Source organism: Dermacentor andersoni, chromosome 5, assembly GCF_023375885.2.
Source record: "Dermacentor andersoni chromosome 5, qqDerAnde1_hic_scaffold, whole genome shotgun sequence".
Lineage (NCBI taxonomy): Eukaryota > Metazoa > Arthropoda > Arachnida > Ixodida > Ixodidae > Dermacentor > Dermacentor andersoni.
The window spans coordinates 61,240,367-61,263,656 of NC_092818.1; the positions used below are offsets into that span (position 1 = coordinate 61,240,367).

Consider the following 23,290-nt stretch of genomic DNA (forward strand, 5'->3'; position numbering starts at 1 on the left):
CTATTAACGCCGTCAAAACATAGATATTTGCAAGTTGCCATTGAGTCTGGCAATCTCTAGAAGAATGAGAAGCTCGGCATCTCGCACCTAAATTGCATTGGACTATCTGGATAAAGTACCACACTGTCCGTTAAGTGGCAGAAAGATGGCAATATGAATTAAGAGGACTAACGTTGAAAGCCAATATTTTAGTTGCGCTAAGAGGGAGAGGTGAGGTTTGGGAAGCCATGTAATGCAAAGAGAAGGTAATCAGTGGTTTAATGGAGTAATAGAAAGGGTGCCAAGGGGATGGAAACGTAGTTGAGAGTGGAATAAAGTTCAGTGGAAATTACCAGGTTTGCATTTGGACCAGGTTAGGAAATTTACAAGGATGTTATGGAGCGTACTGATGCAGGATGGGAATAATTGAAAATAACTGTAAGAGACCTTTGTCATGCAGCGTACGGACATAGCCCCTTCAGGCACTGTGATCGTTTGTCAAAAGCAAAAGAGTTAGAAAGTACATGGCTGAGTCATTGCTATCAGTGTAATGTATGTCATCATGTAGCGGGCTCAGTTTTTCACAATGTTCTTCATCGGGCACATTTCCTTAAGTGGTTGGATAACGTGCTTTCAAAGTATGCTAGAAATTAAATAATTCATCTTCTCATATCTGACATTCCTGTACAGAGAGTGGAACATGGAGTCCATATTCTGTGAACCTGGCAAAACTCACTGAAGAATTGAAAACCCTTACTTTGCTCTGAAGCTAAAGGTTTTTCACAACTCTGAAGACTCAAGAAATGTGGTCAAAGTAAATTCTCAATGGACATAATTGATTGGTGCATGAAGGACTGTAAAACTGTCCTGCTGAATCGCAAACGTACAGATAATGAGTGGAGCAGTTGAAGTGAATTTACAGGGCAGGCAAGCGACAGCATCTCAGTGGCTACAACATGTTGCCACCGAGTACCACAGGTTGCATGTTCGAATCCCGGGCTGCAGTCGAATATAAGAGACATGTGAAAACACGTGTGCACTTATTACATGGGCATGTCAAAAAAAAAACATGCAGGTGGTCAAAATTAAACTCGAGCCCTCTCAGAAGCCTCATCTCACAGTGTGGCTTGGGCAACTGAACCCTCCTCCCCCCATTTAATTATTAAATTAACGCTAAACATAAATATTAAGCAAAACTGTAAGGTTTCTGCAATACCAAACCAAACTGCTGGCGTCACCGCCCTTGAGTAACAGCGATAAAGTTCGCAGTGACGTCACGAGTTTTGAGATTGTTCACGCGGTTCTAGTTACGTTGCTTATAGACAAAAAAAAAAAAATGGAAGGGGGGAAAGAAAAAAGGAACGACTACATAGCATTATGGCAAACAGAAGGGTCAACCCAGCCAGTTTGGAGAAATTTGGCTGCGCCAAAATTGCTCGTTAGGAAGACGTACTTTAAAGTCAGTGACGTCACACTGACGTGCCGGCGCAGAGATTTCGGCGCGAAATACAAAGGAGGGAAGTGCGACGTTGTTTTCCAGTAAAATCTTTTGCTTTGTTTTCTTCCCCGCGAAACTAATAAAAATAAGAATGTTGAAAAAGCACCTTACCACACTAAACCGATTTAGTAATCTTGTCCTTTCAAAAGCTCACGAGATCCTTACGTCTCGGTGCACCAGAGAGTGCATTTTTAGGAACTGTACTACAAGCGCAAGAAAACACGGACGAAAAAAGGTACACACACACACACACACACATGCGCACGTGTGTTTGCCTTTTTTCGTCCGTGTTTTCCTCGCGCTTGTACAGTTCTTAAACACGGAGTACCAACATGCCGAGACTGCCACATTGCTGAGCGTAAGCGAAACGTCGTTGGCTCAGAAAATTTATTTCTCTCTAAGCGCAACAAATGTGGACAGAGAGAAAGACACTTCGGGCCCACACTTGTCAGGGATACCTCAAACGTCAAAAAAAAAAAAAAAGTAAGAATCCACCCTTGGGTCCCAGAATTTTCGCAGCCTAGGGGTGTAGTACTTTTTCAAGTGTTCCCATATCTCGAGTGTGGACCAACGTTCTCACAGAAAAACAACCCAAACGGTGTCGGTAAGCTTCTGACAGCGCACCGCTACGCTCCAGCAGATTTTTCTTTCTATAAAAAAAAAAAAAAAGAGAAAAAGAAAAAAGAACTTCTGCTCGGCACGGGTAATTGAAAAAAAGAGAGAGAGAGAGAGAGAGAGAAACAGTGCAGCGCAGATGGTTTCAATCTCCAGAAAATCACCAGGAAATGTTCCCAAGCGGAAGCCGGTTGGTTAACGGTATCTCTCGACGAGCGACTAAAATCTATTAAACACGTGCTCCTACCGATTCGGCTTCACGGGAAAGCAACGCAGAATGCGACACAAACAATTGACGCTTTCTTTTTTTTTATTTTTTATTGTTGACATCATAACTAGAAAATAACCCGTAAAAATAACAAGGATGTTCCTGGTGGTTTACGCTAACGTCAAGTTCACGGGGAGCAATCTATATTATTCGCGGAAAAAATCTCGAAATTTCGCCACTGCGCAGTCGCGTATGGATGTTAACAGAGGGGACACAAAACGCAGACGTCAACACAAACCGATCGCGTATCTGTGTTGACGATAAAAAGGGCGTATGCTAATTCAAGGTTACTGTGCTGGCACGAGGCACGTGCCGCAGAAAAAAAGAAAAAAAGAAGGCGAGAGCGCGGGAGCCACCGAGCCGTCAACAAACCCAGCAAACCCATTAACGAGTTCCCGACAAACCCATCAACCGCAGCATGGCAACGGGATGATCGAGCAAACACGGCAACCAAGGAGGTTATATAAAACTTCACATATAACCTTGACGGCAACTCCCTACCACAATGTTTGAAGGCGGAAGTGCAGGCGAAGCCTGGGGACAAGAGATTTTTTTCGGCACGATTACGTCAGCAGGGACGCTGGACTCTGGGTTGTGGCTACGGCTAAAGGGGCTCGCGATATGCTCGCTCCCAAATGTGACCGCCGCTACAGCGTCGTGGGCATAACGGCAATACCAGCTCTTTTCCTGGTTACGTGGTGGATCATTCACAGCGGGCTCTCACAGTCGTTCCGCTAGCCCAGTTTCTCAAAAGGGCGCTCGCCGCCTGAAGGAGAAAAGCAAAGCACACGTGACCCTTCCAGCCTTGATAAGTATACGCGAAGAAATGGGACGATTAATCCCGTGCGATCGCTGGCGACGGGTCACACCACGGGCAGACAATATCCAAAAGCGACGACACGGGGTCTTCCTGCGGAATTAATAGTCATCGGGAACACAATTACACGCACGCACAAAAACAGCCAGCCTGTATCCTGTAAGCTGCCTGCGAGCGGAGCGATAAGGCGACCTTCACTAACCACGATGTCGTGTGAACTTTACAGCTCACGCACCACGTAAAAGACGCGTGGCTCGAACAAAACACACCGAACGGGCGAATATACAGGAGTCGAAAGGTACGAAACACGTTAAAGTGTTAGGAAAACAGCGAATGCGACCTTACCCATGGCGATACCGAAGCAGGACGTCACAAGTAAACAAACAGTCCAGTGATGGTTAATCCTGAGTGTTTCGCACGGCACACGTCGACTTCTGCGCTCCATCTTCATTCGCTTCAGCCACGTTGACCAGCACACATCCAGAACCAGAGTCTGCACTCGGTCGTCGACACGAAGACGGGAATGGAAACAGCCGGACAGCCAAAATATCGCTCTCACGAGCGAGTCCTCACTTTGGCTTCAATCGTCGTCTCATTATAGCTATCGAAAGCCCATCTCTCCGCATAGACTACGTCGATTCACAATCGGCAGACACTCTTCGGCGAGACACAAACCTTGTCAACTTCATGACATATCACTTCGAACATCGGAGCACTTCCTTTAGTTCACTTAGGCTAACACTGTCGCACGCAGTAACAAAATACACAGTCCCAATATGGCGGACCTTTTTGCGCCTCCGGAACAAGTACCCGGATGAACGGCCTTCTTTTTTAGTTTTTTTATCTGAACGACGCATCGTGTTTTGCTCCGTACGTCCGTACGGAATGGATAAGGAGTAAACTAAACGCAGCAAGATGTCGTGTACGCTTGTCTCTCAGCGAGCGATTTTTTTTAATGATACGCGGAAAGTAACAAAAACTGCAACAACTTGACGTTTCCGGTGTGTGATGTTTATTTTAGCAGCATGCTCCGTGGGGGGTAACAGACAGACCAGCGGGCCGGCCTCCACTCCCCGCCCCAACCTTTAACTTGAACGATTTTCTCCTGCGTAAATCTGCCATTGCTGCTACAAATGACAAGTGCCGATTACGGTTCTGGATCATCGAACGCTGCCGGTGTTGAAGAAAGCCATGTAAATGCCATCACACCCTCGCGTGTGCCCAGTTCTTCATTTTAGATTAATACAATCACGTTCGCCCGACCGAGTTCATTTGCTTAAGCAGCTCGGTTGTTGCTGCAGTTATACAATAAGCTATCAAATTTCTAATAGAGCGCTTTGTAACCTGCTCTTAACGACCCACCGCACCGCCTTTGTTTTATTTTTTAACAGGCTTCGAATCTCTCGCACCAACTCTCTCACCCCTTTCTCTCCACTTGCCAGAGCCTCCATTAGTTTACGCTATTCCCGTTGTCGCTTGCACCCAAAGGTCGTCGCATAGAACACTAAAATTCTCAGTAAATCAATTTTGTTAAATCATCAATTGCGTTTATACGGCAGTAAAAAAGGTTTTCCTTAGCTAGTTATTACTTATCTTCAGTTTAAAATTAAAAAGGGGGAGTGACAGCGCTTTACCGACTCTACGCGAGTCGGCGATTCCCAGAATCGCGAGAAAAAAGAAATTCGTAAAGATAGAAACTGGCGGCCTCCTATTGGTGCGTTCTGACATCATTCCTGCAGCGCTCGCCATTGGCTGGTCAACATGATGTCAGGTCTAAGAATACGCAGGCGCGCATAAAAGCGAACAACGTGCGCTTAGCGCGTCATTTTGTCGCTCGTTGGTGGTGTTCGCGCGTCGGTCAGTGGTCTGCCGTGCCGCAACAAGTGCGCCAACGTAAGCCGGGTTTTGATCGTGGTGTAATAGAGGGCACATGATTGTGGGTTGTTTTTGTTTACTGTTGCGCAATTGGGACTCAATTGACAGTTGGCGCTTGCGGTTCTGTTTATTCTCGCAGGTGACGATTGCTCGCGCTTAGCGCCCAACCCCTTCGGCACAAACCTCCCGGCTCGCAACGGATTCGGAAGGGTTGCAGTTCACTCTAACTGGTAAGTGAGAGAAGTGCACACTGCTTGCGTGCTTCACCTCCTTGATCGCTTCCGACGTGTAGAACGCGCACCCAAACTTAAATATTTTTCTTTTATTCCTGAATTTGTGTAGTTTCTCAGCCTGAAACTTATACGACCTCTTTACAACATTCACTTGTATTATGTTTCTTTTTCACAGGCGAAACAAATCCTACAATGCTTAGTATGTGGTCCGTGACTGGGATGGCGAAGAACCACCATTGCGTCAGTGTAGTCTACAGGGATACGACCCAGGCGGACTACGACGTCTCGGGCGAAACATTCAACCACTCGTCAACAAGGCATGCCAGCGCAAGCAGCAATCATCTTGACACAGGTGAGCACGCCTCTACTCGACTAACATATGCCAGTGTATGCAGACATCAGCAGGAGTAGAGAGCTTTTGTGAGATCAAACATTCCAAACTGCTGTTTCAGCTGCCTTGATCCATCTGTTCACAATTTTTGAAGAATTGGTAACATATTGAGACATTGTCTGCTTTGGCCAATGTGCACGTCTGCGAGGTTTGGCTGGCGTGTGCTGAGTAGCAAATTAATGCACCCAATTTATCACATGCTTTTACTTACTGCATTTACCAGCTGCAGAAGAACTATAGGAATTAATAGTTTTTTATATGAAGTAGTTAAGTCAAAGCATCTGTCTGAATAGTGGCTTGATCATGGCTTGCTGTAGGCTGCACTGCTAAAGCCACACCCTTGCTCTTATTTCATTTAAAATTGTTTGAGCAAGACAGCAACATGATCATGATACAGGACAAGTGCCTTCGTCCTGTTTCTAGCACATTGTGAATCTTAAGTTGGCTAGCCACGAGTGGATTAACTTGTGATACAGTCAGCACAAGAGCTGCGTGACTCATGAGTGTGCTACTTTTGTTCTTATGATGCAGGTGATTCCTCATTTTTCTTCGATGACCTAACAAAGCCACATGTAGGCAGCAGCAACCTCAAGGAGTCTGCTGTGCCGCCCTTTGTTCCAATGGATGACGTGTTTCTTTTCGATCTTCCTCACTTGGAATCCTTGCCGACAGACTTGCCTTCGCCAACCCGGATGTACAACGGTCTGCCGCAGGAGAAAGTGCTCACACCACTCGACAAGCCCACCGCTGAGGCAGCCCTGCCAGCCCAAGCGTATTCCCCAGCCACAATGGATATGTGGGAACAGAACGAGACCTTCCAGGACCTGTCTGAACTGATACAGGAGGTAGGTGTCAGTCACTGCTAGCTTCGAGAACATGTTCTTCATCTTTAATATTATTGTACAAGCTTGAGGGCTTGGGTGGCATTTTCCTGGGTGTAATTTAATGCAAAAGACATGTAAGCTGCAAAATGGGGGGCCACCGTATTTGATAGCTCTGTTGAGCAGTCGTCTGCCGTCGGCGAGTTGAGGTGGAGTTCTTCGTGCGTGAATCCTTTCAGGTGGACTGTGCGATGGGCACAGTCTACGTACTTGTTTGTAACATTCCCAGGGATGCTTCTCACAACCTTCTTTTGCCCATGCAGGGAAAGTCAACAGCTGTTCTGCCGCCTGTGTCAAGCCAGTCGTGCTACACCCTGCCATCGCACTCGAGTCACCGGGTTCCAAGCAGCAGCAGTGATGCCCTATCTGCACCTTCTTCCAGCAGCTGCAACAGCAGTCCCAGCCCAGCGAGCCAGACAACCTGGCAGCTGCAGCCGCCGCCCCCAGTGCCACCGCCTGCGTCCACTGCTACCACCACTACTGTGTCTGTGAAGCGGTCCATCAGCCCTCTCGATGAGCCGGGCCCTTCTCATGCAAGCGGACGCTGCTCCCCCAAGCTGCAAAAGCTTGAGGAGCCACCTGAGCCCCGGTATTCAGAAATGCGGGTCAAGAACAACATGGCCTCTCGGCGCTCGCGGATGACTCGCAAGGAGAAGGAGCTTGAGATGGAGAAGCGGGCATCAGAGCTCGAGCAGGAGAACGAAATCCTGAGGATCAAGGTCAAGAATCTGGAGGAGCTGACAGACAGGCTCAAGAAACACCTTATCAACTCCATAGTCAAGAAATGAGTGCTGGACACTCTCTTGTTCATCTTTCTCGATTTCGCACTTGTCCACGTGGCCTGCGCGAGTTCGTTGTGTTCTTTGCGTCCTTTCATCAGCAGCAGATTTTTTTTTCTGCCGCATTCTTAGACTCATGCCATCCCGTCTGTCATTTTCGTCACTAATTTCTCTTAAAAGATATCTGAGAATTGGGTGAAGTATTGGTGATAGACTATACTTCAACTAAGGCCAATGGGGCGTGCTAGAAGAGTAAGGCATCAGTGTTAATCAATTTTTGTATCGGAATCATGTCTTGACATGCAAATATGAAATTTAGGACTGACTGCAAAAATATATCCTGTAGTGCCAAAAATTTTACTCTCTTCACATGTCTTGTATGTTACTAAACTGCTATGTGTTGGCTCAAAACATTTGAATGCAATGAACCACCTGTTATTATTGTTCAGGACAAGAACTGCCTATTGTGCCTACTGCTTTCCACATCCTTACTTAATACCCGCCCTCAGTATTTAAAGACTTGAAGTGCAGCTCTCTGCATTCTTTGTCTATTACATGTGAACACGGTTTGTACATATATCATTGCCAAAGTTTGAGTCTGTGTGTGTGTGTGTGTGTCTGTGTGTAGTACGGACTGCTGGGCAGCTGTACGAGACTTCAAGTGCCTTGATTTCACCACTGGAGTGCAATTTTACAGATGTGTTCTGAGGCACATTCTATTTGTACATAACTGTACAATAAAAAAATAAGCTATAGAAATGTTGCCATACCTTTGGTCCAGGGACTTTGGAAGTGCACTGGTCAGCATGCAATCATGTGCAGTTACCAACTATCCTTAACACTTGAAGTACTTTTAGTGCAAATAAAATACAAAGAACACACTACTGGACACCATGGTTGCTATGTGATGTCTGGTCATGTGTTCATGTCTGTTTTATTTGGATTATAATGGCTTTGCCAAATATCAACAGACTAGACCAAGAACAAGTTCTATTGACCTTAGGGCACTTGTAACGGACACGCATGTAATAGAAGGTAGCCCAATTGTTTGTTTTGGAAACGTCCAATGACATTCTTCCTTGCTTCTCATTTCTTCGGGCATTAGCCTGGCAATTATACACGAGCCAGGAAAGGGGGGGGGGGGGGGTGAGGGCACACCGGACACGTGACCACCACCCTGTTGAAATTTGTGTGTACTGGGGATACTTCGCATAATATGACGTGCGAAGACCACCGCCCGTTACCGCTGCTGAGTGCGTGCTTCCCCCAAAAATGATTCTTAGCTGCGCTAATTGCGTGAGCGGGCAGAAAAGGTTAAGGGAAACGCCGTATACATTTACGACGCTACAGTTCGCCTAGCAATTACTTTGTATTTGGAGTAACGGCATGTATGTATATACACAAACATGTGAAACGTGCCGTCAGCCCAAGAGTCAACCGCGGTTCGAGTGCCAGATGAGCGGGAGCGTAAATCGCCTCTAAAGTGGGGGGGGGGGGGGGGGGGGGGCGCCCGTGCGTTGCTGCGAAACAACCCTTCCCTCGTCGCGTTTTCACAGCTCGCGCGCGAAATGACGTCACGTCCGGCGTGGACCGGTAAACAATACAGGTGGAGGCGTCTGGCACGTGGCACATAACGGCTAGCCGGTGTCAAGGTTTTAAACTGGCCACGTACACTGGAAGTCCCGGAACTCTTCGATGGTTTGCAAACCGCGGCGCTGTAGTTCATTTTTTTTTTCTTTTTTCGTTGGGCTTATTGTTTTGGCCTTTAAATTGAGGACAGATGCACGTTACTGGTACATATCCTTCCGGAGCGCCATGTACTCTGCTGGGTGTCAGTTATATCATCTTCCCAATAATTAGGAGCGACTAGAAAGAAAGAAAAAAAAAGGGGGGGGGGGGGGCTTGACGTTTGCATGGTGCATGACAACCGTCCTTCAAGAAAATCGACGTTTCGTGTGAGACAATTTTATTGTAACTGGATGACAGCAGGTGTTTATTAAACGCTATCGGATGACGTGACAATCCAGGCTGCAGTATCAGCATAACCCCTCCACGCGATGACACGTGCACACACTGTTGCGCATTAGGATAAATCGAAGCGTTTCTTATCAGAGTAAACTAACGGAGAGGGTCACTGTCCGCGTACACACAGAGATGCTGACGTAGAGTAAGGAAACGGTATACTTCTTTACGCGTCCATCCGCGGCGTTTGAGCAAACTTTTTTTTTTTCAGGGTCCGTAGCACGATGTAACAGTCGCTATTGTAAAAACTGACTTGAAAAAAAATGGGCATAAATAATCGAAGGACGGTTGTCGAAGTCACGTGATAGCTTATCGCCAGACCTGCTGAGATATGCCGATGTGAAGACACGTATCGGATAATCCTGTTAAGTAATGCTATACAAGAGGCGTGTGGGCGCTATGTCGTCGCACACGCCTTCAGGATGTCAGCCCGCCTCACAAACCGCGTTGGAACCCTTGCGCGGGTACACAGCGTGCCCTGGTTGTACACCCTTAAAAGAATTTGCACCCTCTGCAGGGTTGTATATTTGTCCCACAACGATAATCGTCATCTGCCTCGCTTGCGGTTCCTTTCTTGAAAACGCTGCGCTCGCTACTTTCCTGTCGAGAATGCTATGTGGCGCTGATAACGCGCATGCCGTTCGTGACTTGGAAGTACCGGGTTCGCAGCGTTAAAGAAAGGAAATGCGGAGAAGGCAAATGACGATTATCGTTGCGAGACAAAATACGCCCCAAAGGGTGCAAATTCTTTTAATGGTGCACACTCAAAAAAGTGTATATTGGTAACTGTGTAAAAGTGTTGAAATGTATATTTGCCACACAACGATAGTCGTCATCTGTCTTGCCCGCATTTCCTTCGTTTAACGCTGCGAGCCCGGTACTTTCTAAGTCACGAACGGCATGCGCGTTATCAGCATGACGTGCCAATGGAAGCTTGGCTTAAAAATACGTTCTATATCATTCCCACTTCGTTCGGATCTCCGGAGGATACGAGACCACGTGCTGCTCACGTGACGGCTACCTGCCGCGACCTCTGGGCTTCTGCAGGGGCACTAAACGTGTCCCGCCGGACGAAAGACTGCGGAGGGCCAAAGGAGGGCGCGCATGCGCGAGCGGCGACATACTCTCTGCAGCGCTTTCAAAAAAAGAAAAAGAAAACATACGCACGTGTCGCGCTTTTATTTCTTTTCTTCCTTTTTTTTTTTTTTTTAGGCACGGGACAGGAAACTGGTTCAAGGCCGTGCATCGCCTATGGCTCGTTGCTCGCCCACGCAAGCGATGCGTATAGCACACATATGCGCCCGGGCTTGCACTATAGTGCGAACGTCAGTCGCAAATATCGCCTATCGAAGGCGGTCTCTTCGTATAACTTTACCTATAACGTTACGTGCACGCCCCCCTTTTCACCGCGCCTTGTCTTGCACGGCGTGGCTGCATGCGACTTGCATTTTCTGCGCCAGCCGAGCTTTCACGTCCGCGGTGCTTGTTTGTCTGACTCTGCGCGGAGCCGAAATAGGCGCGACGTTACAGAGAAGAGCGTCGTAAGGTTGAGGCCGTTCACCGTAGAAAAACGGGCCTTCGTTGATTGGTGCCCTCGTACGCGCACTACAGAGAAAGCAGTGGCGTAGCAACAGGGGGGGCCGGGGGGCCATGGGCCCCGGGTGTAAGGGGCCAGTGAAGGGGGGGGGGGGGGGTCATATACGTCTGAAGATACCCCTCTTTCCGCCGGCTACACCCGCGGAGGGGGGTGACAGAAGACCTAGCTACGCCACTGAGAGAAAGCCTTCCGTGTGGATTCGACCGAGTGCTTGGCTCGTTGTTTCGCGGCTTTCGTGAGCTTGCAGTATTTTGGCTCAGATCACCGAGGAGACGGAGCGCAAGTTTACAGGATAGTAAATGGGAGGAAAATGGCGTTGTATTCATTATTTAGAGATCGTACAGGCGACTTTAATGCTATCAGCAATCTATCTTATAGTTAGTGCGTAATTGTTGATAAGCTTTATATAATTATTATAACAAAGCGTCACATACCCAGCGATACTTACGTGCCCAGTCACCTTAAAGGGAAGCTGAAAGGTTTTCCAGAAAAAATGAGTGAACATCTGTACATAATGGTTTTCAACCCTCCGAATTCGAATATCGTATCGAAATTGAGCGAAAGAAAGCGCAAATATATTTTATTTTGACGAAAAGTGCAGCAGCGGACACGCCCAGCTCGCGCGTCTCGTTTCCGCCTGTGATTGGTCGGGCGCCTGGTGACGTCAACACTAGTAACCGACCGCTGCCGCTACACATGAAGCGCGGTGCCAGGTAGTTCGGTGCTGTTTTTCTGAGACGGTAATGGAAAATTTAGAGAGACTGCGTTTTTCTGAGGAGTTCGGCGTTACTCCCTACATGTACGAGCCGATTGCGAAGAGCCTGCCTCTCGAAGAAGCAAACGATGCTTGTGCGAGCAGTGCTTTCGACGCGAACGAAAGCAAAGTCTTGGGATCTCCTCGTGTTGGAAATGCTCTTTGGTGAGTATGTTTTTTGCAAAGCGATCTAGTGATCTTGCCGATCTTTCGCCGATCTAGTGAGCTCGTTTCCGGTCAAACAACTATAGTGTTTTGTTCCTGCATGCCTCCTCGTGGAACGTAAGCGGGGATGCGATCGTCGGCATTTGTGCGCTGTCCAAAGCTGTCGGCAATCTACAAAGACGGTTTAAACGCATGAAAAGCTTCCCGGTTCATGCAGTACGTGTAGTGACCTTCATCTGTTGACTACCACTCACGTTGATTACCACTCACGTTGACTACCACGCACGTTGACTACCACTCTACATACACGCAGACGCACCAACAAAGGAATGCAGGGTCGATCGAAGCAGATTACGATGGCACGCACGCAGAAACAAGCGCGGTCAGGCACGGTCGCGGACGCTGCGAAGGAACGAAACACTAGAGTTGACGTCACAACACCGCGCTTTCCGGTCTCCGCTCGCATCGTCAGCGTCAGCAGCAGCGCGCGGCATCCGGGGCGGAGCAACAGCGCAATTTCAACCGACGATTATGTCGCTCCTAATTGAAAAAAAAACCCAAATTGTACCTACATGGTTTATAATGTTCCCGCATCCGTATATGAGCGTCTTATTGAATTCGACAGACTCTTCAGCTTCCCTTTAAGTTGGCCCGACCGTTGCTTTTGAACCCAGTTGCCTGAACACAACAGCCCGATGATCCACTCATTAGACCGTGGGCTACCCAGTGATCCAAGTTAACGTGGAACATGTCAGGGGTTGTGGGAGATACGGGGGTTCTGCTCCGTACTCTTGGGGACAAAGGAACGACAACACAGTAGTGCAAACAATCACAAGGGCATTTATTGCACCTTTCATAGATCAATGCCTGCTAGCCGAGTTGCTATCCCCAAAACATGCCGATGGGCGCGCGACAAATCTAGAAGTCCGACTTACCGCGACCGCATTGCGAGCGAATATGTTCGCCCCATGCTGGATCCCAACGCCTGGTCGTTCGCGTGTTCGGTCACGCCAACGGTCGTGCGTTCGAAGGCGGCCACGCGAGGCGGTCTCGCAGGAGCATGGTCGCAGCGCGCGCGGAATGTCCACGCTGTTCGCCGGCCCGCCGGGAAAGAGGCAGCGCCTTGTCCCTCGGCGCCCGAGTAACCCCGCCGCGGTGCGACGGTCGCGCCATCTCTCGCACCGCGCTTGTACCACTCCGAGCGCCGCGGGCGCCAGGCCACGCGAGCCGTGCGGGAAAACAGCATATCAGGGGATGCGTGAGAGTCGCGCATCCCCACATCGTGGATACACACACACACAGATATACACATAAATACATACTGCAAACTGGGTGTACTTGTCAAAGAATGCTATAATAGCGTTAAAAACATATCAAAAAGGTATTCTGAACACGACAATTGCCACAGTACAGTTAGGGATGGAAACGACTGAATGATGGGGTTTTACGTCACAGGGCAACACTAGGCTATGAAGGACGCCTAACGGTGACGCCGCAGGACGTCTGGATTACATCTGACCCGTGCTGCTTCTTGAGTGTTCGCCCAAGGCTTAGTGCACGATCGTTTCTTTTTCTTTTTTTTGCATTCCGCCCCCCCCCCCCCTTTGACATGCGGCAGGGAATCGAACCGAAAACCTCGGGCTGAGCAGCAGATTGCCATAGCCACTGAGCATGGAAACATTATTAAAAAAAAAGCACATAACGAAAAGAAAACCAAGTACATTATTGATTTATTTAATGGGGGGGGGGGGGTGCACAGGAGCCGAAGTATAAACACTTAGCAACTTGTTTTTTTCAGCAGGCATTGAGTACTGCATGGCGGTGCTTCCTACACATACGGCGCACAGGTACGAACATAATCTCCTCCTCCTACGAACATGCCCATGTGTGTCAAGTGCACTCCCGACGAGCTTTTTCGGAGGCGAGGCTGCGTTAACGCGGTTCCGCATTAATCGCTATCCCAGCGAGTCTGGCGCCCCCTGCAGGTTTATAACCATTCTTTATTTTTTGTCAAAAATGTGGCTACTCGTTGGACGTCGCACAACGCTATATTTTTCCAGCGCAGAAACTGGAAGACCAGATAGGCAAGACAGAGCGCCAGCAGTCCTGCTTCTGCGCTGGAAAATAACACTGTTAAACCAGCTAACCTAACAGTGCATTCGTTGGGCGCGTGTTCAAGTCTCAAGCGACGAGTTACGACACCTGCAAGATAGATAGATAGATAGATAGATAGATAGATAGATAGATAGATAGATAGATAGATAGATAGATAGATATAGATAATACTGCATTGCAGTTTTATGTGATTATGAGAGACCTTCAATCCACTGGCACCACATGATATACGTTAACGAACACAAGCGTATCTACCGAGGAGGCAGGGGGGAGCTTGCCCCCCCCCCCCCCCCCCCCCCCCCCCACACACACACACTGTCAGGAGTGGAAGGGGGTGCAAAGTAGGCCATTTGCCTCCCTATATTGTAAGCAGGCAATGTCGGCTGCACACGTGCAAATCCAACAAAACGACCGCTGAGGTCAAGTTTTGTTTCATAATAGCACCCGTGAAAGCATGATTTTCCTATTATATATCTCTTGCTTTGGGAGGTAGAATTGCCTTTCGGGCCTCGCTGCCGTCTGCTGCGGCAGATGACGCTCGGCTAGCTTCACGAAGCAGTTAAGTGTATACAGTTCTACGCGGTGTGGGACACCTGCGGCACGTGCCTCACACGCCTGCATTGCAGAGGGGGCCGTCACCGGGAGGTACAGAACAAGTTTCACTTTACGCAGCTTCCTTCATCTCGTGTTTGATCGGGACCGTCTATAACCGAACATCCTTGAAAACACAAAACCGCCCTTGCTTTTCAAAATTTTACCGGTTTGTAATCAATGTAGCCTTTCTAACGTTTTCTTCGCTAGATTTAGCGACATTTTTGCGTGTTTAGCGATTTGAAGAAAATCGATGTAATTGCGGTAGCAATTATATGGACACTTCAGGCGCATTCCTGCCGTCGCCGTGAGGTTGCGTATAAGTGAAAGCGTGTGAGGGTGAGCCGGCCAACGCGGTTTAATCGCGAGCTAGGAGCGCGGCCAGGATGCGTGCCCTCTTGTGTGGCGCGCGAGGCAGGGGAGTGAGGCAAGGGAGGAGGAGCGTTCTTATGCGGCGGCTGCTACGGTGCCTCGATGCCTCTCCCGCCGCTCCGTACACAGCTACCACGCGAATCGCGGACGCCGTAGGGACACGTTGCCGGCGCTTGTGTGTATTGAAAGCGGTCTGCGAGAGAGAAGTGGTTCTTGGAGGGATAAGGAAAGGTTGACGCTGTTTACTGCAGCCCTTACGGGAGCACGGCTCAGCGTCAACAGAGGGGGGGGGGGGGGGGGGGGGGGAGGGGATAGTGGGAGCAAAGGAGATAGGAGAGTAGAGGGTTAAAGTGTCGCCATGGCAGCGGCTGAGCAGTCCGGCAGGAAAGGCCCAGTCAGCCGCAGTATTAAGCGTACTTTCCCTCTCCCAAATCACGAAGAAGAAGAAGCATTCGCTCGCGCGAGCATGCACGTGAGGCTCCTCGCGACGGGTTGCAAATAACATTTAACAAAAACCTGAGAAGAACAACAAAAATAAAAATCATCTAAAACAACGCACTAGCAGCCGTATACCACAGTGTGTTTGTTTGTCAGGATATAAAACTTGTTCCATTCAATACTGAGCCTATATAAAGAACAGTTGAGCACAACTGCGGTCAAAAAATACCGAACTATGTCCAAGTGCGAACGGAGCCGCTGCAAGAGGTCTCTCTAGCCTCCACAGCGTTGAGTGCTATGTATGGAACGGAGTATAATAGGCCACACGTTTAGAAAATTAAATGGCTGCTGCATGACGTGTGCAGTGACGCACGCACTAGGACCGTGGAGCCCACCGTGGCGTCGGGAAGCGTGTTCCTCTCGCAACCCGGAGGGCCCGGGTTCGATTGCCACGCAGACCGAAATTTACCTAATTTTCTTTTCAAAGTCATTAATTTACTTCGTTTACAGGAACCTCCCTGAGAAATTTGACGACAGTCCGAGCATTTCTTGGTGTGTCGCTAACGTTCGCGCCGTCGGCCATCTTGGGTGCCACCGTCCGGTCACGCCGCCGACTGCCAGGTTTTCGCGTAATGGGGCACGTAATGCTTTCGCATTAAAAATCATTCGTCTTGTGTCGCGGATGCTTGAGGCAGCCACCGAATGTTGGGGCTCGGAAGAGTCTGCGGGGAGTAGTTGTGGGACGCGTCATATTCCGCGCCGATTTTAAAGTATATGCAGACGGATACGTGTTCTGCACGTTGTGGTGTTGCCCGCAGTGCGTGTTTACATTTAGGAGGTGGCGAGTCTGCTGAGCGCCAGATAAGGTCGAGTCTATATAGCAGTTGTGGGTAGAGTGTCGTAATTTATTTGCACAAAAGCCAGTCGGCACTCGGTGACGCCAAAGCAGAGGGAGGTAACAAGAACCCTCACGCATGAGCGCCTGCAAGCCTGCCACCGAGACCTGAAAAAAAAAAAAAAATGATTAGATAGTAACGGAAGTATGGAAGGAGAGAGAAGCCTAGTGGAAGGCAAAGAAAGAACGCTGAAGCGAGAAAGGGCAGAAATGAGATCCGACTAAGATGACGATGACGGTTTGAGCTTTCCTTATACTAATTAAGTGTGCTCTGTCAGGGTTTGTAGTGTTTTGCACATATTTAAAAAAAAATTTTGGAAAGACTCGATCGTCTGGCCTTTTGATATTGCTTCGATATGAGGTGGGCGGCTTGTAATGGCGTCCGAGTTAGATCGGGGATATTCGGTAGGAAGTGGAAAGACAGGAAGCGCCTTGTCCTGTTTTTGTTCCTTCCTATAGAGTGCGCCGTCACCGTTGGCGCTTGATCTATTGAAAGGATATTCGGTGTCCGGAGCAGCGTTTCTCGGTCGCGCATTCATTTCCGGGTGTAGCGGTCCCGACGTCTGTCCAGTTACCCAGGTGATTTGTGTTGGTTTTGCGAAGCATTTGTGCAACGTTTCGTGTAGGTCTCTCGGTGTATAAGGTAGCCCGCTTGCAGTGTTCGCATCCGTGAGATAGAGGGCGCGTCAGAGGCGAAAGAGTTAGGAACCGTTAATATTTTAGAGGGGTGCGACTCTGACACCGAAAATAGCTGCATCGCGCGCTGTATTAAGCCTTCTCTCGACCATCGCACGTGTGCCAGAGAGAGAAGTGGTTCTTGAAGGGATAAGGAAAGGCTGACGCTGTTTTCTGCAGCCCTTGCGGGAGCACGGCTCAGCGACGTGTGCTACGGAGCGTCCGGGTCCTCGCGAAAGCGCTTCCTCCCACTCTTTGACGAACCACTTTCGCTTCGCATTCCCAAGGAGGTGCGCCACGTGTCCGTCAGGTATACCGCGAAGTCGGGAAAAACCCAGCCAGGCTCGGTGCTGTCAACAGCCCGGGCGCGTTCGCTGCAGTCCTTCGACGCCGCTTCGTTCGAATGCCTTTATACAGCTGCACGAAGTCCATCGTAGAAGCACAGTGTGCTGGACAAATTGGTACGAACAGCATCGTGACAAGCAGGTTATCTTGACTTGTGAATTACGCACACCTGAGCGCCCACCGTGCGATTTTTCACGTCTATATTCATCGATTTTTATTTTTTTCTTCAATTAAGCTTTGTTGTGAGTGCAGCGAAGTGTCGTCTTCTTATCTTTGTCCACGTGTTGGAGCGCTGTTATTTTTTTTTTTTATGATGAACTGTACAGTGTTGTGAGCAAAAAACTGCGCTGTTCGCAAAAAGAAAAAGGAAGAAACAGAAACCGAGCACATTTACCGATCATCATTTTGTACATCTATTCGTGTACCTCAGGCCCATTCGGGCACTACGTAGAAATGGGTGAGGTCCGGGGGTGAAGAATGAAAATAAGCATATACATACACGTATGTGTGTGTATACTCGTATGTGTGTGTGTGTGTGTGTGTGTGTGTGTAAATTTAAAGTGGCAGTAATTCTATTTTTGCCTGCAGGCCGGCATTAATTTCTGCAAAAACAACAAAAGACAATATGCTGGCAGTTTGGCATATGCCACTTTTTGTAAGCGTTCTAAATATTGTGCCGATGGATGCCGAGAACTCTGAGCCGACAGCTAGCAGCTAGAATATCGCACATTAAAATGACATAAAGTAAACAATGTCCTGTACGACAAAAATAATGCTGATAGCAAAATATATTTACTAATTCTTATAACCGGAAACAGTTACTTTTCATAAATGATCAGGGAAAAAATAAAAATATTCAGTGACCACATTGAACGGACCGAGGGTGTGCTTAAAGTATAAAGAAGCTCACACGAGAACGTACAGAAAACGTACTGACCCCTAAGCTTGTACGTTCAACTAGAGAAATGAAGCGGATATGCATTACAAATAGATTCAGAGGTGGTGCCTATTTTTGCGCACGCATGAAAATAGCTGGCAAAATGAATACACAGAAAATACCGCTGCGATCTCACTGGCGGTGTGCGACTACTAATAATACTAGAGAGAGCCTCGTTCAGCACTAAGTATGCTTGCAAAAATCAAACAAGCAAACAAACGAAAACGCGTGAAACGAGGGTGTACAGCATGATAAAGAATAATAACAAATACATGTTCGATATTAGTATAGCAAAGAATGCACAGGAAAAGTTTCAGCTTATTCGCACTCCTTCGCGGACATCAGAAGTGACTCGGGACAAACATCAACGAGAATAAAGGGGGTTATAACCAAGGGCCCGATTTTTATTATTCATATCATGAGATGCCAACAAACAAGGACAACATAAGGGAAATTAGTTATACTTAATAAGTGAATTAAAGAAATGATAAATTAATGGCAATGAAAGCGGATAAAAAACCACTTGCCGCAGGCGGGGAACGATCTCACGTCTTCGCGCTACGCGCGCGATGTTTTAACCAGTTGAGCTACCGCGGCGCCGTTTTCCCCATGCACTTTATTGGATATTTATGTTTTACTACTAGAACTAACCTTGGGTATGTTAGCTAGCGCCACCACTCCCAAACCTTGGCGGCGGATCCTGCATCCCTTCCCTTTTCTCCTGCCATCATCTTCTTTTTTTCTCCGCACCCACCTTTCTGCCGATATTCCAATTTCGTTTGATTTCGTAAGCGCTTGCTTGATAGCTTCGTCGACAAGGCGGCTGCGCTGTTCCTGGAGAAAAATGCCTGCAACTTCCGCGCGACCTTATTTAGAGATAGGCCCTTTGTCTGCAGATACTGCACACCACAGGTTCAAGTAGCACAAAAAATGTGAAGTCACACACAGCTGGCAGAATTAAGACTTTTGTCCAGGCCTGCACCTCGTGTGTCGACGCTTTCCTCTGGACATCAAAGCGCTTCCAAAGCGGCCGCACCATCGTTTCGAATGTTTCGTTACTCGGCTGGACTGCAGCCCAGTGTTGCCGGCAGCCTCTTCAAGGACGCTCCAGCACGACCCACCTGTGAGTGGAGGCCGCAAGCGTAGAGAGAGAAGTGGTTCTTGAAGGGATAAGGAAAGGTTGACGCTGTTTTCTGCAGCCCTTGCGGGAGCACGGCTCAGCGTCAACAGGGGTGGGGGGGGGGGAGAGGGGGAGCAAAGGAGATAGGAGAGTAGAGGGTTAAAGTGACGCTATGGGCAGCGGCTGAGCAGTCCGGCAGGAAGGGCCCATTGGGTCCGGTAGGAGTGGTGATCTGGTGAAAGGCCAGGGGGCGGTGATCCAGCAGGAGCCAGATGATTGGGGCAGGTCGAGTAGCCTGTAGTGGTTCGGATAGCCGGGAGGCTATCCGTCTCTGCAGAAAATCCTAGAGTCTCGCCGAGAGCCCCGACGAGTCGAGGTACTCGACGACACTTAGGAGGGCTGGTAGCTCGCTACGACCAGGGAAGAGGATGTCTTCCTGCCGTGCAGAAGGAAGCCCCAGGCGTCGGAACTCCTGCAGGAGACGGTCACGCTGCTGTAGGTAAGCAGGGCAGGCCAGTAGGAGGTCCTCCAGGGTCTCGGGCTCCCCACAGGAGGCACAGGCTGGAGAGGCGATGAGGCCATGCTGGTGGCGGCGAGCACCCGTCGAACAGCAGCCAATCCTCAGTCGCAGAAGGAGGGAGGTCTCCCTGCGTGCGAGGCCGCGCTGTGGAAGTGGTTGCGGAGGGCGGCCCAAGGACGTCCGCTTGTCCGGATGGCAGGCCAGCAGATGGCGCCGAAGCCTGTGGCTTGTGAAATCATTGGCTGTCACAGCCAGGCTGGGCGGGACCACGCAGTGGTGGGCACGCTTTGCCAGTTCATCTGCTTCCTCGTTGCCCGGTATCCCTACGTGGGCTGGAAGCCAGTGCAGGGACACTGAGCAGCCCGCCTCCTGGAGCGACATCAGCCTTGTCGAGAGCAGGGCAACCCCGAGGCTGGCCCTTTCTGGCCTCTGCAGGCTGAGAAGTGCCGCCTTGGAGTCGCAGTAGATGGTCAGTGGGGTCACCGGCAGCTCCTCTGCGAGTAAGTCCACAGCCAGGTGAAGGCCTGCTACCTCTGCCGCTGTTGACGTCGCATGGACGGGGAGGCGACACTGCTTGCTCTTCCGCAAAGCGGACACCACGCAGGCCGCAGTCGACGAGCCTGTGTCTGGCATCACCGAGCCGTCAACGTAGATCTGCAGGTTTCCTCCGTGGTCCTCATGCAGGAGGGAGGCAGCCGTCTGTTGAAGGGCACAAGTCGGGGAGCGCCGTTTGGAAACGCCGGGCAGCTCTGTGGTGATGGGTATGGGTGGTCTCTGGGGAGGAGGCAGCTGTGCGTTGTTCGCTGGAGGCCTCCCAATCACCTCCTCGTACAGCCCACAGAGTCTGCCCATCTGTGAATGGGGCCGCGAGCGCAGTCGGGAGAGCAGGGCACTGCCGTCTGGTCCATGGTGGAGGCGGTCAACATGGCGTAGCCCCTGCTGCAGGAGGAGGAGTGACAGGGGCCATGCTCCCGCCTCGGCCAAGGTTGCAGCGACTTGGGAGCTGCGGGGAGCGCTCAGGCAGAGCCTAATCGCGGCCCGATGCTGCAGCTCCAGCTTCTTGACACGGGCAGGTGGTAGTGCCACGAGTGCGAGGGCGTACCGCAGGCGTGAGGTAGCTGCTGCATCGTACAGCCGCAGTGCCCACCCAGTGGTACAGCCCTGTCCTCGGGCAAGAAGCTGGGAGACTGCCTTGCGGACCCGGAGGACCTGCACATGCAGGGTCTTGACAGCAGGCAGCCAGGACAGTCGGTGATCAATGCGCAGCCCCAGGTACGTCACTGCAGTGCTCCAGGGTAGCTGGACGCCTTCCAGGTGCAGCCGGGGTGCTGTGCGGCGGGCGGCTGCTCTTGGGTGGAGCAGCATGGCCTCCGTCTTCCTTGCCGAGATGGCAAGGCCAATGCTGCTCAGGTAAGCAGCGGCGGTGTCGAGAGCTCTTTGCAGGGCCGAGCGCGCGCTGCGGTGGTTGTGTGGTGGGCTTCGCACCCACAGGGCGATGTCGTCCGCGTAGATGGAGGCACTCACCGGATAGTCGGGCTCGATCGGCAGGGCAGCAGGAAGCCGGGCCAGGGCCAGGTTGTACAGGAAGGAGCTCACCACTGACCCTTGTGGGACGCCCGCTGCCACCGGCCGAGGGGAGCTCCTCGATCGGCCCACTCGTACCCTGAGGGTGCGTTCCTCCAGGAACGACGAGATGAACCGCCGCAGATTCCCGTTGATGCCAAGTAGGTCCAGGGCCTGCTGAACGACTGGGTGGGGCAGGCCGTCGAAGGCCCCCTTGATATCGATAAGCACCAGGAGCACGGCGTCACCGCAGGCCTTGGCCTCTTCCAGCGTGGAGACCACATCCGCGATGGAGTCCGCGGTGCATCGGCGCCGCCGGAACCCCGTCTGCTCGTCGGCCAGGAAGCCACGGGCACGGGTCACCCAGTCCAGTCGGACCAAAGCAATGGCCTCCATCACCTTGCAGGCGGCGGAAGTGAGGGAGACCGGCCGGTAGGAGCTCACGTTTCCAGCCGGCTTTCCGGCCTTCAGGATGGGGGCCACGATGGCTGTGCGCCATGACTCCGAGCGTAGAAAGAAAAACGTTGACTCGGCAGTTTCAAAGAGAGTGACCCATGACGGGATGGACTCACAGCAAGAGATAGTGATTGGCCGCAAAAGTTGAGCGACTGGTACCCGCATCCGTTAAAAGTTGCTTTCCTGTTTATATCCCTAACGGTGGCCTGTACGTCACCCAGGATTCCAGCCGTTGTCATAGCCTTGCGAACGGCGCATCATTATGTATATCCACACCGCGGCGTCTGAGGCAGTGGCCGAGCTGATGTCGACTGGCTTTTTTTTTTCTTGCTCATTAAACGAAACAAAAAAATCCAATGAAGGTGACTATTTTAGCTCAGCTTTTGTCTTGCTGATTCGGACACAACTGATCACTTCGGCCATCTGGTCAGAATGGGATATATCCGGCGTGTCGTCGAACATTACTCCATAGTAGTGCGCGGGCTTCGTATCAGCGATCTTTTCTTTTTTTTAACGTTCAATGGCAGTGCACGGATGGACTCATTCTGTATGGAAGACGAGAGGTAGGTAGATGAATTTACCAGTGTTCTGTTTCAGCATTACGAGGACCCGCCGCGGTTACTCAGTGGCTATGGTGTTGGGCTGCTGAGCACGAGGTCGCGGGATCGAATCCCGGCCACGGCGGCCGCATTTCGATGGGGGCGAAATGCGAAAACACCCGTGTACTTAGATTTAGGTACACGTTAAAGAACCCCAGGTGGTCGAAATTTCCGGAGTCCTCCACTACGGCGTGCCTCATAATCAGAAAGTGGTTTTGGCACGTAAAACCCCATATATTATATTAGCCTTACGAGGCGCTCTTTCAACACCGGATTATATCTTGAGAGCATTTCGGCCAACTCAAGAAAATTTCCTCTGTTCGATGATTCCCCACTTTCCTTGTAGGCCCTGCTTTGCGAGCAGCGATGTCGTATTCAACAATCCGTGCAAAATATCTCGCCATTTTTTTTTTCTTTGCCCTTTCCAAGGAACTGATACTTGCATCGTCGATGGTTTTGTTCAGCCTCAGCCTTATTTCAAGTGTTTTTTTCCACTGTTCGAGGCACTATCTACGGAGTCTCTCGTTACCTTCTTGGTGGGACGCGCTTCATCGAAACAAAGCGGCGTCATGTTATGGTGGAGGCGGGGAACGGGAGCTCAAGTTCGGCCGCTCGCTTGCTCTTCGGTACGGCGGCCTGTCGGGCCTCCGAGCACGTATTGCAGACGAAAGGGGGCAGTGGTCTCGTGTCATCATTCGCAACAACACGAAGGCACGATTGGCCGGGCGACCACCGCGCCGTGCTTCTGTCTTCTCGCGGTGCGCATCGCGAGACGAGGAGCTTGACTATA

At 50.3% G+C, this 23,290-nt stretch overlaps 3 protein-coding genes across 7 annotated transcripts in view; 1 reads left to right on the forward strand and 2 right to left on the reverse strand.

Annotated features, from left to right (window-relative positions):
* The window catches only part of put (activin A receptor type 2 punt), a 49,947-nt gene extending 45,344 nt beyond the window's left edge, over window positions 1-4,603 (reverse strand). For all 4 annotated transcript variants that reach the window (XM_050177976.3, XM_050177975.3, XM_055070748.2 and 1 more), the window contains exon 1: window positions 3,523-4,603. In XM_050177976.3, the coding sequence (XP_050033933.1) occupies window positions 3,523-3,628 (106 nt within the window). In that variant the 5' untranslated portion in view covers window positions 3,629-4,603. The remainder of the gene's footprint in view (window positions 1-3,522) is intronic.
* Window positions 4,604-4,962: 359 nt separating this feature from the next.
* LOC126530713 (uncharacterized) lies at window positions 4,963-8,095 on the forward strand. 2 transcript variants are annotated; one of them, XM_050177982.3, is made up of 5 exons: window positions 4,963-5,070; window positions 5,192-5,282; window positions 5,461-5,637; window positions 6,208-6,521; window positions 6,821-8,095. In XM_050177982.3, exons 3-5 carry the CDS (start codon window positions 5,478-5,480, stop codon window positions 7,343-7,345), a joined length of 999 nt encoding a protein of 332 aa, XP_050033939.1. In that variant the 5' UTR covers window positions 4,963-5,070; window positions 5,192-5,282; window positions 5,461-5,477; the 3' UTR covers window positions 7,346-8,095. The 2 variants fall into 2 exon arrangements, with proteins under 2 accessions (XP_050033939.1, XP_050033941.1); XM_050177984.2 differs by having other exon boundaries at window positions 6,349-6,521.
* A 9,805-nt stretch (window positions 8,096-17,900) lies between these two features.
* LOC129384878 (uncharacterized) lies at window positions 17,901-22,066 on the reverse strand. The gene is made up of 2 exons (XM_055070464.1): window positions 19,743-22,066; window positions 17,901-17,907 (listed from the first exon to the last, which is right to left on the reverse strand). Exons 1-2 carry the CDS (start codon window positions 22,064-22,066, stop codon window positions 17,901-17,903), a joined length of 2,331 nt encoding a protein of 776 aa, XP_054926439.1.
* Between the last annotated feature and the right edge of the window lie 1,224 nt (window positions 22,067-23,290).